The sequence below is a fragment of the Psittacula echo genome (genome assembly GCF_963264785.1).
Source record: "Psittacula echo genome assembly, chromosome: 25".
Lineage (NCBI taxonomy): Eukaryota > Metazoa > Chordata > Aves > Psittaciformes > Psittacidae > Psittacula > Psittacula echo.
In genome coordinates, this window is record NC_137760.1 from 4661758 (window position 1) to 4673705 (window position 11948).

Below are 11948 nucleotides of genomic sequence, written 5' to 3' on the forward strand. Positions count from 1 at the left end.
GTTTGATTGTTTCCAGTTGTTGAGAAAAGGATGACTGGACACTGCTGAGTGAGCAGGAGCTAATTCATGTCATTTTTAAAGATAACAGCTATTTGCTACTAGAATTCTGTGTTAAAGGTGCTAATAAAGTAATGGCCATGGGGGACGATTTCAGAAGCTATTATTTCCCAACTTTTCGCACTTAAGGGCCACTACAGCTGCCCAGATAGTGGTGTGGGTGCTACTCGCGGTGCTTTACATCTTGTAGGGAAACCATCAATACCAGCATCTCCTCTCAAGCACCGTCTACTGGCTTACCTCTAGTTCGGTCCCGTTTCAGGAGGGGTTTCGGCAGGGCTGCTCGATGGTCGGGGTGCAGCGTGCCAGAGGCCCGCGTCCTCCGGGGGGACGGGGGCACCTCCGTGCCGGGGCCGCGCATCCCTCCGTGCAGCGGCTCTGAACGCGGTGTACCACGGAGGCAAACGGCACGGTGCCGTTTGACGCGCTCTGCTGCCCTGTGCCCCGAGGCTACGTCCGCGGGAGCGGCGGCGGTGGCAGTTCCCTCTCGGCGCGGCTCCTTTAAGGTCGGGCGGGCCCTTGCGCCGGAGCCGGAAGCGCTGGCGGAGGCGGCCCAGGCCCTGTGGAGCCGGAACGGCGCGGCCCCGTCATGAGCCGGCCGCCGGCCCTGCAGGCGCAGACCTGCGGCCCCTGGGAGATGAAGGAGCGCCTCGGCACCGGCGGCTTCGGGAACGTTATCCGCTGGCACAACAAGGTAGGTAGCGGCAGCTCCCCCTTCCCCTCCCCGGCCCGACGCCCGCCTTCAGCCGAGCCCGCCCTGTGTCCGCAGGAGACCGGCGAGCAGGTGGCCATCAAGCAGTGCCGGCAGGAGCTGAGCCCGCGCAACCGCGACCGCTGGGCCCTGGAGATACAGATCATGAAGAGGTGAGGCGGGCGGCACCGCGGCCGGGCCTCGGCCTGGCGCTCCCGGACGGGCCCGGTGCCCGCTCATCGCCGGGGCGGGGCGGGCGGGCGCGGCCCTCGAGCGCGGCTCTAACGGCGGCGGTGGCGAGAGGGGCCGTCGGCCGCCTCTTCCGGGGGAGTCCGTTCGGTTCCGCTCCGCTCCGGAGGGGGGACGCGGTAAAGAGCCGTGGGTTGCGTTTGCGGCCGCAGATCGGGCCTTGGGCTCCGTTCTGCGGCGTTTCTGAGCTGTTTCTAAAGCACGGCCGTTAGGCCGCCTGGCTTGCTGTCTGTTGCGGGTTGTCCTTTCGGTGTTGGGTTGGTTTTGTGGGATGCAGCGCTGTGCTCGTGGCTTGGGTCTTTCCTGGAGGCTGGTGATGGACTGTGCCACGCTCCGTTGCGAGGCATGTGCCTGTAGCTCTCAGGACCTTGAAGGAATGCTCTGCATGTGAAGCTAAAGGAGTTGGGATGAGTCTGGGTCCACGAAGGGTGGATGAATCACAAACCTTTAGAATTCACAAGTTATAAAAGGACTAAAGCCTTTGTAGGCTTGTGTGTGATGATCGTGAGCACGCAACACTGCAAAGCTCTTGCAGAACACCTTTCAGGTGTCGCCCTGGTTCCACTCACTGTGCACACTTGCCTCATTTCTGCTCCTTAGGCTGAACCATCCCAATGTGGTGGCTGCCCGTGATGTCCCTGAAGGGATGCAGAAGCTTGCACCAAATGACTTGCCATTGCTGGCCATGGAGTACTGCCAAGGCGGAGACCTCCGCAAGGTGAGCTCCCTGCGATGGTGATGAAAAGCCACATCATCAGCTTCTCAGCTGATCCTAGGGTTTCTGTTGAAGCTTCCCTGTAAAACCTGTTTTCACATCTTGATGCTGTCTAATTCTTGCAATGGCACCAACAGGTTTTGGTGGGTTGGTCCTTGATATCAGGTTCTGCTTTTGAAAACTTAAGTGCTTTTGGAAGCTTTTTGTGTTTGCTTGGCTGCAAGTGACACTGTGAGGACTTTGCACATAGAGCATGAGGGCATGTGTGAGTGATGTGGAATAGGGTGTATGGCCAAGACCATCAAAGGGCCAGGTACCTCTGTGAGCTGTACCTGTACAGAAAGTGATTAACTCTTTTCTGCCATAGGAGGTTAATTCTAATCTTACTGTTTTTTTAACCTTTGGCATAATTTACTCCTAGCTAAAACCCAGAGCTTAAGAGCTGAGATTTGAGCTGATACTGTCAGGCACAGGGGAAATGGCTCTAGAGGATGGAGCAAGTAGAAGGAAGTGGGGATGACACTGGCTTCTTTCACCCACTTTTTTCTCCTGTGTGCTTAGACCAAGGTCTGAAGCTGTAATTGCTGCTACTGACAGTCACAACCCCATAGAGTTTTGTGCTTCTAGAGAGTTTCACTGCTGTTACTGGAACTTCTTGCATCTGTGAGAGTTTGTGGGACTGAACTTCACTTGGGATACAGGAGGGAAAAACTATTCTGTGCTGTTTTCTTGCAGTACCTGAATCAGCTGGAGAATTGCTGTGGCTTGCGGGAAGAAGCTATTCTCATCTTGTTATCTGATATTGGTAAGGGGTAGCAGTACTTTCAGTTGTCTCAAGTATGAAAGCCCTTTCAGTGCTGAATCCACTCTAAGGCTTTTAAGCAGTTAGCTTAATGACTCCACCTTAGGCTGACCTTTAAAGAGTATACTTATTTCTTGTCTTGCTCTTCCAACTCTCCCTGTGGGAGAGCCAACCTTTGATTTTTTTGTGTTCTTGAAAAGGTAGAGATGGGTTTTCTTGGCCAGCAGAAATGCCACTCGGGATTTTCTGGGAGGTTCTGAATAGCTGAACACTGGCCAAGTGACTCTAGTTTACATTGCACATCAGATTTCAGCCTTAGCTTAACAGCTGACCATCAGGCCTTTGGAGCATGTGTGATCAGTGGGTTTCCATTAGCACTTGGGCAGCCACTACGTGGAATTTAAGACAGTTCTGGTGCCATTTGCCAAGTGCTGTCCAGATGCTTTTGGGGTGCAGTGTTTTGGTCAAGCTATGTTGTAATCTTACAGAGTAGCAGCTGAGGCAGAACTGGACAGGCACTAAGGCCTTAGAGAGAAGTTACTCAAGAAGTGCATTTAGGGCAGATGTACGCTTAGAAAGTGAGCTTTTGACAAGAGAATAAATGTGCATTTGTTATTACTTTTACTGCAGGTGTGGCTGTTAGGCATCATCTCCCATCCTGTGTGCTCCCAGAGCATTTGTATTCTGCTGCCTCATCCTTGTACTCTGTAGTGACCAGGAAGTGATACCCAGAGAGCAAACTGTCTGTGTCCAGAGGTGTTTGACACCAATTTTCCCTCTTGCACTTGGAGTTTCATTTTGTGTTTGATGATACAAGATTTGACCCAAAAGTTGTGCTTATACTAGGTAGAAATGAATCCTGACTGAGTTCATGCTAGGCACTTTTAGTTATATTCCTTAAAAGTGGCTTTTTCTGTCTCTCAGCTTCTGCTCTCAGGTACCTTCATGAGAACAGGATTATCCACAGAGACTTGAAACCAGAGAATATTGTGCTACAGCAGGGAGAGCAAAGGGTAAGCAGGAAGCAGGTGTCTCTGCCTGCACAGACAAGTTCTTTCTCTGCTGTATGGTATGCTTTTAACAGGACTTCTCTCCAGTGTTCATATTCTGTGTTGTGTGTTTCAGTTAATACACAAAATCATTGACCTTGGTTATGCTAAGGAGTTGGATCAGGGTAGCCTGTGCACATCCTTTGTTGGGACTCTACAGTACTTGGTAAGGAAGGAGTTAAGCCAGAAGAGCAGCTACCGTTTTGCAGTGGGATATTGTTAACTGTTATCAGGCTTTGGGCTTCGATGAAGTGCATTTAGGGTGCTGCAGCTAGCAAAGGTGACTGGGTTTTTTTTACTGACATTGGCTTTTCACAGTGTTGTAAGAAGCCTTAGGTGCCAATAACCCCTGCTTGTCCTCCTTGAATGGATCCCAAAGCTCATGAGAGACAAAGCATTCAGCACAGCCTTTAATCTGTTATACAAATGTTAATGAGGTCTTAAGGGATAGAGAGAGCTAAGAGATGGGTGGCTTTGTGTTATTTGTATAAACTCTCTCAGGCTCCAGAGCTGCTGGAACAGCAGAAATACACAGTGACAGTGGATTACTGGAGCTTTGGCACACTGGCCTTCGAGTGCATTACAGGATTCCGGCCATTCCTACCCAACTGGCAGCCAGTGCAATGGTGAGTGAGCTGGGGCCGATTGGTAAGAGTGCATGCAATGCAACTGTCCTGTTTACAGGAACTAGAAGTGTGGTCCCTTGATTCTTAGGGTAGTATCCCTATGTTCCTTGCCTTTATAAAGACTGACTCCCTTCACAGGAGTTTGACCTACCTCAGCAAGTTCAGCATTCCTGATCCTCACTCTTTGGGATCAGGACTGGCTTCTGCAGGGTAGGTTGCAGAAGCCAAAGCAGCATCTGTATTAGATCGGTTGAGAGGAACTTTAAGAGCCTACTAACATGGAGGCTGGGAGAAGCAGGTGATTATAACATAAGGCGATTACAACATAAGAAGCATGTAGACCTGTTGGAGGGCCACAAAGATGCTCAGAGCTAGAGCTGCTCCTCCTATGGAGACAGGTTGAAAGAGCTGGGCTTGTTCAGCCTGGAGAAGAGAAGGCTCCAGGGAGACCTTATAGCAGCTTCCAGTACGTAAAGGGGGTCTACAGGAAATCTGGAGAGGGATTTTTTACAAGGGCATGTAGTGATAGGACAAGGGGGAATGGCTTTAAGCTGAAAGAGGGAAGATTTATAGATTAGAAGAAAATTCTTCCCTGTGAGGGTGCTGAGGTGCTGGCACAGGGTGCCCAGAGAAGCTGTGGCTGCCCCATCCCTGGCAGTGTTCAAGGCCAGGTTGGACACAGGGGCTTGGAGCAAGCTGCTCTAGGGGAAGGTGTCCCTGCCCATGGCAGGGGGTTGAATTAGATGATCTTTAAGGTCGCTTCCAACCCAGACTATTCTATGATGATTATTTCACCACTGTACTTGCTTGAATTCATCAGGCATACAAAAGTACGACAGAAGAGTGAGCTGGATATTGTCGTTTACGAAGACTTATCTGGAGAAGTCAAATTTTCTAGTAGTTTACCCTGCCCAAACAATCTAAACAGGTAAGCACTGGAAATCTGTTTTGCCACACTGCAATGAACTGTTTCTTCTGCAAAAGGTTTATATTATATGCCTTACTCTGTTAACCTGAGAATAAATTGGGTGCATGATACACTGCTTTAGTCCCTTGTCAGACTTGTGTAGTTGTGAGTGTATTTCTGCCTTCTAAACACTGCATTTGTGATGGGTAGCGGGAGTTGTTCATTAGTCCTGCTGCAACAACCAGGCCATATAGTAACTACAAATGCACTTTCAGGTTTTCTGATCTCCTTGTTTTGGTCCTTCAGTGTTTTGGCTGGGAGGCTGGAGAAATGGCTGCAACTCATGTTAATGTGGCACCCACGGCAGAGAGGTACAGATCCTACGTATGGACCCAATGGGTGTTTCAAAGCTTTGGATGACATTTTGAACTTGAAGGTGAGCAATGGGTCTGTGTAGCCTGAAAAGCTTTTTAGAGAGCAGTTGCCTGTAGCACGTGAGAGAAGAGGCTTAAATCATAGACCTAGGAGGAGGAGCAGCACAGAAGTTGATTTAGCTGTCTCCTGACAGATAGTGACAGATTGTTTTATCTTGCTTACCTGAGGACAGATATTCCCTGAGCTTGCTGGGAGTAGCAAATAGCTTCTGTGTGTGCGCTTGCTTCCATATTCTGGTAGAGGACTCTGTGACTGAAGCTGTTTAATTGCCATGTGGCCTCTCTTCTGATTGATGGAGGACAAGAACTGTGGCATCATGCTATGAAGTAGCTGTGAGGTGACTTATTCAGCAATGCAAGTGCTTTGAACGGTTTAGCAGTGCCCAGTGTCTCAGTCTTACATCAGTTGTGTCTGAGCAGAGAGTGCATCTTCAGCCCTTCTCATGTCATACCACTCTTGTAGTTGCTTCATGTTTTGAACATGGTTACGGGAACTGTACACACCTACCCTGTGACAGAGGAGGAGACTCTGCAGAGTGTGAAGGCCAGGATCAAGTTAGATACGGGTATCCCAGAACAGGACCAGGAGCTACTGCAGGAAGCTGGACTGGCATTGTTCTCCCAGAAGCTGGCCACTAAACATACAACTGATAGCAAGGTGAGTCTGGATACTCCCTCCCTTTCTGCTGAGTGAATCAGCAGGCACTGCTCTGATGTTGGCAGCACAGCACTCCCTGGTACTCTAGCAGGCTTTTGTCACAGTAACCACACAGACCAAATGCCACCCTCTTACCTTTGGTGTTCAGTCTTTGACTGAGGAGGAACATTCTGTTTATGGTGGTGCTGGGGTTTGTTTTTTCTGAGAGAACCTAGTTGGGTTGTTTGTCTTCTGCAGGTGAATGACACTGCAGCTGCAGACACAGACCTCCTCTTCCTCTTCGATAACCAGAAAGTTACCTACGAGGCTCAGGTTGCCTTGCGTCCTCATCCAGAAAGCGTTGACTGCATCCGTAAGGACTTTCTCTAGCATGAATGTGACAGCTTCTCAGCCTCGAGAGGGTTGCCTGTGTTCTGTGGTGCGATTCATGTGCAAAGAGTAGAGGGAGCTTTTGCATATTGGGGCTGAAGAAGCAGTAAAATGGACTGGCATAGCATTCATCCAGTTTGTCAGAATAACTGAGGAAAGGAAGTGTTTCATTTCCCCAAAATACATATAAGATATATGGGGGAAGCTGCATAGGGGTGAGCCAACTGTAGGCTTTGCAAGGTGTAGCATGCCCCTCAATGGAGTGGTATTTTGGTTTGGTTTGTCATGTGATAACACTACTTTTGGGTTTCACACTGACATGGATGTTTCTCCTCCCCCCTCTGTTTCCAGTTCAGGATCCAAAGAAGAACCTCCACTTTTTCCAGTTGAGGAAAGTGTGGGGCCAGATCTGGCACACGATCCGGATGCTGAAGGAGGACTGTAACCGGCTTCAGCAGGGACAGCGAGCAGCCATGTACGGTGGCAGTTTCTGTACAATACTTAAATCTCTGCCTTTGCTCCCGGGTGAAAGGGAAAGGACAGGAATGGGACCCTGTTGCAATGGGGAAGCCCATGAGTGGAGCCATTAATGAAAAGCTGAGAGTTTTGACTGCTTTTGTGCTCACTGCTGCACTCTGAAGTATCTGCTTTTGATATAAGGGGAAGTCTGCACTTTTAGTTTCAGAAGCTAATAGGACCTTCTTTTTGTCCACGTAGGATGAATCTGTTGCGTTACAATAGCACTCTCTCAAAGATGAAGAATTCTATGGCATCCCTTTCCCAGCAGCTGAAAGCAAAGCTGGACTTCTTTAAAACAAGCATTCAGATCGATCTGGAGAAGTATAAAGAGCAGATTGAATTTGGAATTAGTGAGTATAGCATCTGACAAACAGAGCTTTTTTTATGCCTTTTATCCCCACAAAATATCTACCTTTTTCCTCTATGAACCTGACAAAAGCAATCACTTTTCTTTCATTCCTGTAGCTTCTGAGAAGCTGCTGTTTGCCTGGAAGGAGATGGAGCAAGCTGTGGAACTCTGTGGGAGGGTATGTTTTAAAATCTGACTGCTTATCCTTTCTTTCTTTATTGTCCTCCCTTAAATAGAAACTCCTTGTGTCTGGGCTGGTTCCAGATGTCATGTTGCCTTGGTTTAGGTGGCACCATATTTGTCCATTACCAGTTCTTAACATTCACTGTGTTTGTAAGACTTAGGGGAACAGGGGAAGTCTTGGGGAATGTGAGAGGAAGCATGGCAACAGTTGCCCTTGGCTGTCTGCTAACCCAGTCCTGGAGCCAGGATAGCTGAAAGAGGTGTGGAACAGGTTAAGCTGAATGGGAAACTGAACAATTAGAGGATTGAACACAAGACTTGTAAGCATCAGCTTTGAGTTTTGAAAAGGCAATAATTTCCCTTTCTTGGTAGCATCCAGCCTTCTGACACAAGACAGTGTAACCCCTCTAAGTAGGGCCAAGGATGAGGAATGAGAGGTGACTAGTTGATACCTTATTCTTTTCCAGCACTTGGTCCTCCCCTACTGGGAGGAGGCAGGGGGCAGAATGACTGTCTACAAGCAGCAGCTTCTGCATGGGAACGAGTTCAAGTGAAAAGCCAGAATCTGGGGTGCCAGGAGTGGAAGTGGTTGTGTGCTGAGAGAAAAAGGGAAAAGCAGTGATGAATGGGAGGTGTGTTTAGACGTGCAAATTAGAAAGAGCGAGCCAGTGTGAGTGGTAATGTCTCTTAGGATAAAACTGCTTATGTTCCTCTGTGCTTTCAGGAGGATGATGTAGATCAGCTAGTGAAGAAGATGATGGCCCTGCAGACAGACATTGTGGACCTGCAGAGAAGCCCACTAGGTCGTAAACAAGGAGGAACACTGGAGGATTTGTGAGTTGAACTACCTTGAATTTAAGATGCACAAGTATTGCTAGCTAAGCTTATTCACTGCGAGACAATGAAAGTGCTGTCTCTTCAGCCCAAACCATGGGGGACTGGGTGGACTTTGACACTGGAAGACAGCTTTTGACTCCTTACCTGTCATCAGTCTGACATGGCAGACTGCTGTATAAAAGATTTGAGTTCTTGAACTACTCCTTTGTAATTTAGGTTCTAGAGAAAGTCCTATGTGTTCTTGTGCCTTTTCCTTCTAGAGAAGAACAAGCCAGAGAGCTGTACCGGAGACTGAGAGAGAAGCCAAGAGGTAAAAGACATTTTAGCTCAAAGTCAGCTTGCTTTGTGTGGATAGTAACTTTGGAGATGCAGTAGTGAGCACTGAGAAAACTTCCTCTGCATTGTAGCCTGCCTATGTGCTAGCTGCACATAGACTCTACTGGACTCCCCTTGTTTGGAGTCAGGAAGTCAGTTTTAAATTAGGTCAGCCTTGCTTTCTTGGCACCTTCTGAGCTCTTAACTCTTCTGGAGCACTTCTCAGAGCAAGCTATTGCTGCAAGCATATGGTGCTGCTTCTGTATACAGGAAAGATGAAAGGCATAGCTGTTCCTTTGGGAACATTAGACCTTTTGGGTATTAGACCCAGCCTACCAACTCTGTGTTTCAGTCCTCATCATTCTGAAGAAGGTGGCTAAAATCCAGTGCAATTCATCCCCCTCAAACTTGCATGCTCTGAACTTGGGATGTTTCAGGATTGAAGAAACAGTGGAAACAAACCACTCAGAATCTTCTCACTCTGGCCTATAAGCCAACCTTTCTGTGTAATACTCTGACTCTCATTCTAGATCAGAGGACAAGCGGTGACAGCCAAGAAATAGTACGACTGCTCCTACAGGCAATCCAGAGCTTTGAAAAGAAAGTCCGAGTCATTTATGCTCAGCTGAGGTGAGCTTTGTAGAATAAGCTTTCATTGAGAGTTAAGAGAAAGCACTTTCAGCAAGAGGTTTTGTTCTAGAGGTTTAAAAAAGAAGTGTGTGTACAGCTAATGAGATCTCAGTGTTACAGGAAAGAAGACACTTCAGGAATGTTCCCTTACTGCAGTGGCTCATTTGTGATCTGATTTTACTTTTGTGATAGTAAAACTGTAGTTTGCAAGCAGAAGGCACTGGAGTTGTTCCCCAGAGTGGAGAAAGTGATGAGTCTGATGAATGAAGATGAGGAAACAGTTGTTCGGCTTCAGGAGAAACGCCAGAAAGAACTGTGGAACTTGCTGAAAATTGCTTGTGTAAGTGAAATAAAACCTCCAGTTTCATTTGGTTTGTAGTACAGGTTATTGACAGTAATAGCACCTTTAATATGGTTCTTTTCTCTTATTTTGAGTTAGTATTAAAGTCAAGGCTGCTGGAATTTAGTGGTAATAATTGCAATGTGAATCTCCTGCGTTTTTTTCAGAGTAAAGTACGTGGTCCTGTTACTGGCAGTCCAGAGAGCATGAACACATCACGCCTTTGTAGTCCTGGTCACCTGCTACTTCAAGTCCCTTCTGGAACCTACAACTTACCAGAATCTGTCAGGAAAAGGTGAGGCAGCTTGGAGCCCTGTAGTTGCTAATGCCAGCACTACAATGCTGGGGCTCCCCTTTGTCAAATGACACACAAGCTTTCTATTTTACACTGTGTGTTCAGCTTCCATTGTCAGCAATCTTTTCTGCCTATAGCTGGGCTTCCTGGGGTTCTGAGTCTTCCTTATGAAAAATGGGGAATAAGGTATAGCTTTATTTCCCCTCTACCTCAATAATAAAGGGTTCATTTTATCTGGAATGGTTGGGCTTACTTGAAGTACACTGCCAACAGCAGCTGTTGGAGCATTGTCATGTCAGGTGATGGTAGCCGGGCTGTATCATAAAGGAGACACTGTTATAACCAAGCATGTGTAGCTCTGGTTTGCTTAAATGAACCAGGTCACCATTTGGACTGACAGGTTTTGGTTTGTTGATTTATTTGTATGTTATCCTTTCTAACAGTGACTCTGGATAGTAAGAAAGAACCCAACTCCAGCTTGGAAAATGCTTCCTTTCCCCTGTCCTGTATATCTGGGGATGCCACTGACTTTCCCAGTTGCAATATGAATTATTAGCTTATGGACTGACTGATAAAGGTTAATATTTGGCATACCTGCCAAAAAGGTTTCTTAAAGGTAGAGGCAGCATGTCTTCAAACAAAAATGCTATGGAAAATAACTGTGTAATAATTGTCCCTTTCAGTGAGGAGCTACTGCTGGAATCACAGAAACTCTGTAGCCAACTAGAAAATGTGATGCATGACACAATGAAGGATCAGGAGGAGAGCTTCATGGTAACGTATTTGATATTCTTCTGTAAATGGACTGGGGAAGCTCATGGCTTCACACTTGTAATAAATAATTGCTTATAATAAGTAATACAGTAATAAGTAATTGCTTGTAATAAGTAATACAGCTAATAGAAATCTGTATGTTACTCTTGGACAAGGAGAAAGTAGTTGTTGCAGGAGATAGAAAGCACCCATTTCCCCACTTGAAGTGACAGACATATTCCCTGCTTGCTGAGAAGGGGAGCCACGTGCTGGGGACCTGGGCTGTGACAAACACCTTAAAATGGGGCTGATCTGGTGGTGGCAATACGCTGGTGGGCAGGGATGCTTATTTAATGAAGCAGAATCTTAGAAAGAAAGTTAAATACTAGAGAAAATAAGAATCTTAAGGGTTTCCTTTACAGCAGTCTCATGGTTCATCATGAAACTGTATTGACCAACTTGGTCACAGTATAAATCTTTTAAATTACTTCCCTTTTATTCAGGAGCAATCTCAACTGTATTCAATGTTGTACTTCTGTTTGTTCCTTTCAGGCTCTAGATTGGAGCTGGCTGCAGCTTCAAGTAGAAGACATAAACAGTCCAGAACAAACCCAGATGTAAAATCACTTCGGCTGCCTTTGAAGACATGCTGTTTCAGGAAGGCAACTGTGAAAAGCTGCTGCCTCTGAGAAGGGAAGTTCAAGTCCCTCCTACTTTCACCTGCTGCTTATGTGATACATGTGGCCCAGCTTTTAGTAACCACCTCTTGGACCTTTTTTCCACAAAGACACAGTAGGAAATGCCTGTTCTAAGTGCTTGGAAAAGTTCTGAATCGTGCCTTAAGACAGCAGGTATTCTTACTCTTTGTCCTGATGTATCTTCCCTTAAGCATCACATGTGGTTGTTTTGCTGCCTTTTAGGCTTCCTGATGAACAACGGACACTGCGTGCAGTCAGCTTGCACAGTCACTGGTAGATGTCACCTTCCTAATATACTTGAACTGTGAACTTTATTTCTTAACTTTGCTGATTTGCACTTTTTTTCCTTAAGTGTAATGGTTGAACTTACCTGGTACTTGTTTCCTATATGGGAACGAAATGATCTAAAACATGTAAACTTTTGGTTTGCTCTTTTTGATACCCTCAATAACATTTTGATGAAAAAGCTGCT

General features: G+C 46.9%; 1 protein-coding gene across 3 annotated transcripts; it reads left to right on the plus strand.

Moving 5' to 3' along the window:
* The first annotated feature begins 617 nt into the window (after window positions 1-617).
* On the plus strand, window positions 618-11915 carry IKBKB (inhibitor of nuclear factor kappa B kinase subunit beta). 3 transcript variants are annotated; one of them, XM_080634702.1, is made up of 21 exons: window positions 618-751; window positions 827-921; window positions 1598-1715; window positions 2448-2517; window positions 3439-3527; window positions 3640-3729; window positions 4065-4189; window positions 5010-5117; window positions 5403-5532; window positions 5994-6188; window positions 6426-6540; window positions 6909-7032; window positions 7275-7426; window positions 7542-7603; window positions 8333-8442; window positions 8706-8755; window positions 9291-9390; window positions 9583-9730; window positions 9898-10025; window positions 10709-10799; window positions 11331-11915. In XM_080634702.1, exons 1-21 carry the CDS (start codon window positions 647-649, stop codon window positions 11397-11399), a joined length of 2274 nt encoding a protein of 757 aa, XP_080490828.1. In that variant the 5' UTR covers window positions 618-646; the 3' UTR covers window positions 11400-11915. The 3 variants fall into 3 exon arrangements, with proteins under 3 accessions (XP_080490828.1, XP_080490827.1, XP_080490829.1); XM_080634703.1 differs by having other exon boundaries at window positions 663-751; window positions 804-921; XM_080634701.1 differs by having other exon boundaries at window positions 643-921.
* Window positions 11916-11948: the final 33 nt, after the last annotated feature.

Excerpts from the sequence above, each read along its gene's own strand:
- IKBKB (XM_080634701.1), top strand. The coding sequence starts at position 647 with ATGAGCCGGCCGCCGGCCCTGCAGGCGCAGACCTGCGGCCCCTGGGAG. Across the intron at positions 5,533-5,993 it reads ATGACATTTTGAACTTGAAG|TTGCTTCATGTTTTGAACAT; the intron begins GTGAGCAATGGG and ends CCACTCTTGTAG. Across the intron at positions 8,443-8,705 it reads GGAGGAACACTGGAGGATTT|AGAAGAACAAGCCAGAGAGC; the intron begins GTGAGTTGAACT and ends TTTTCCTTCTAG.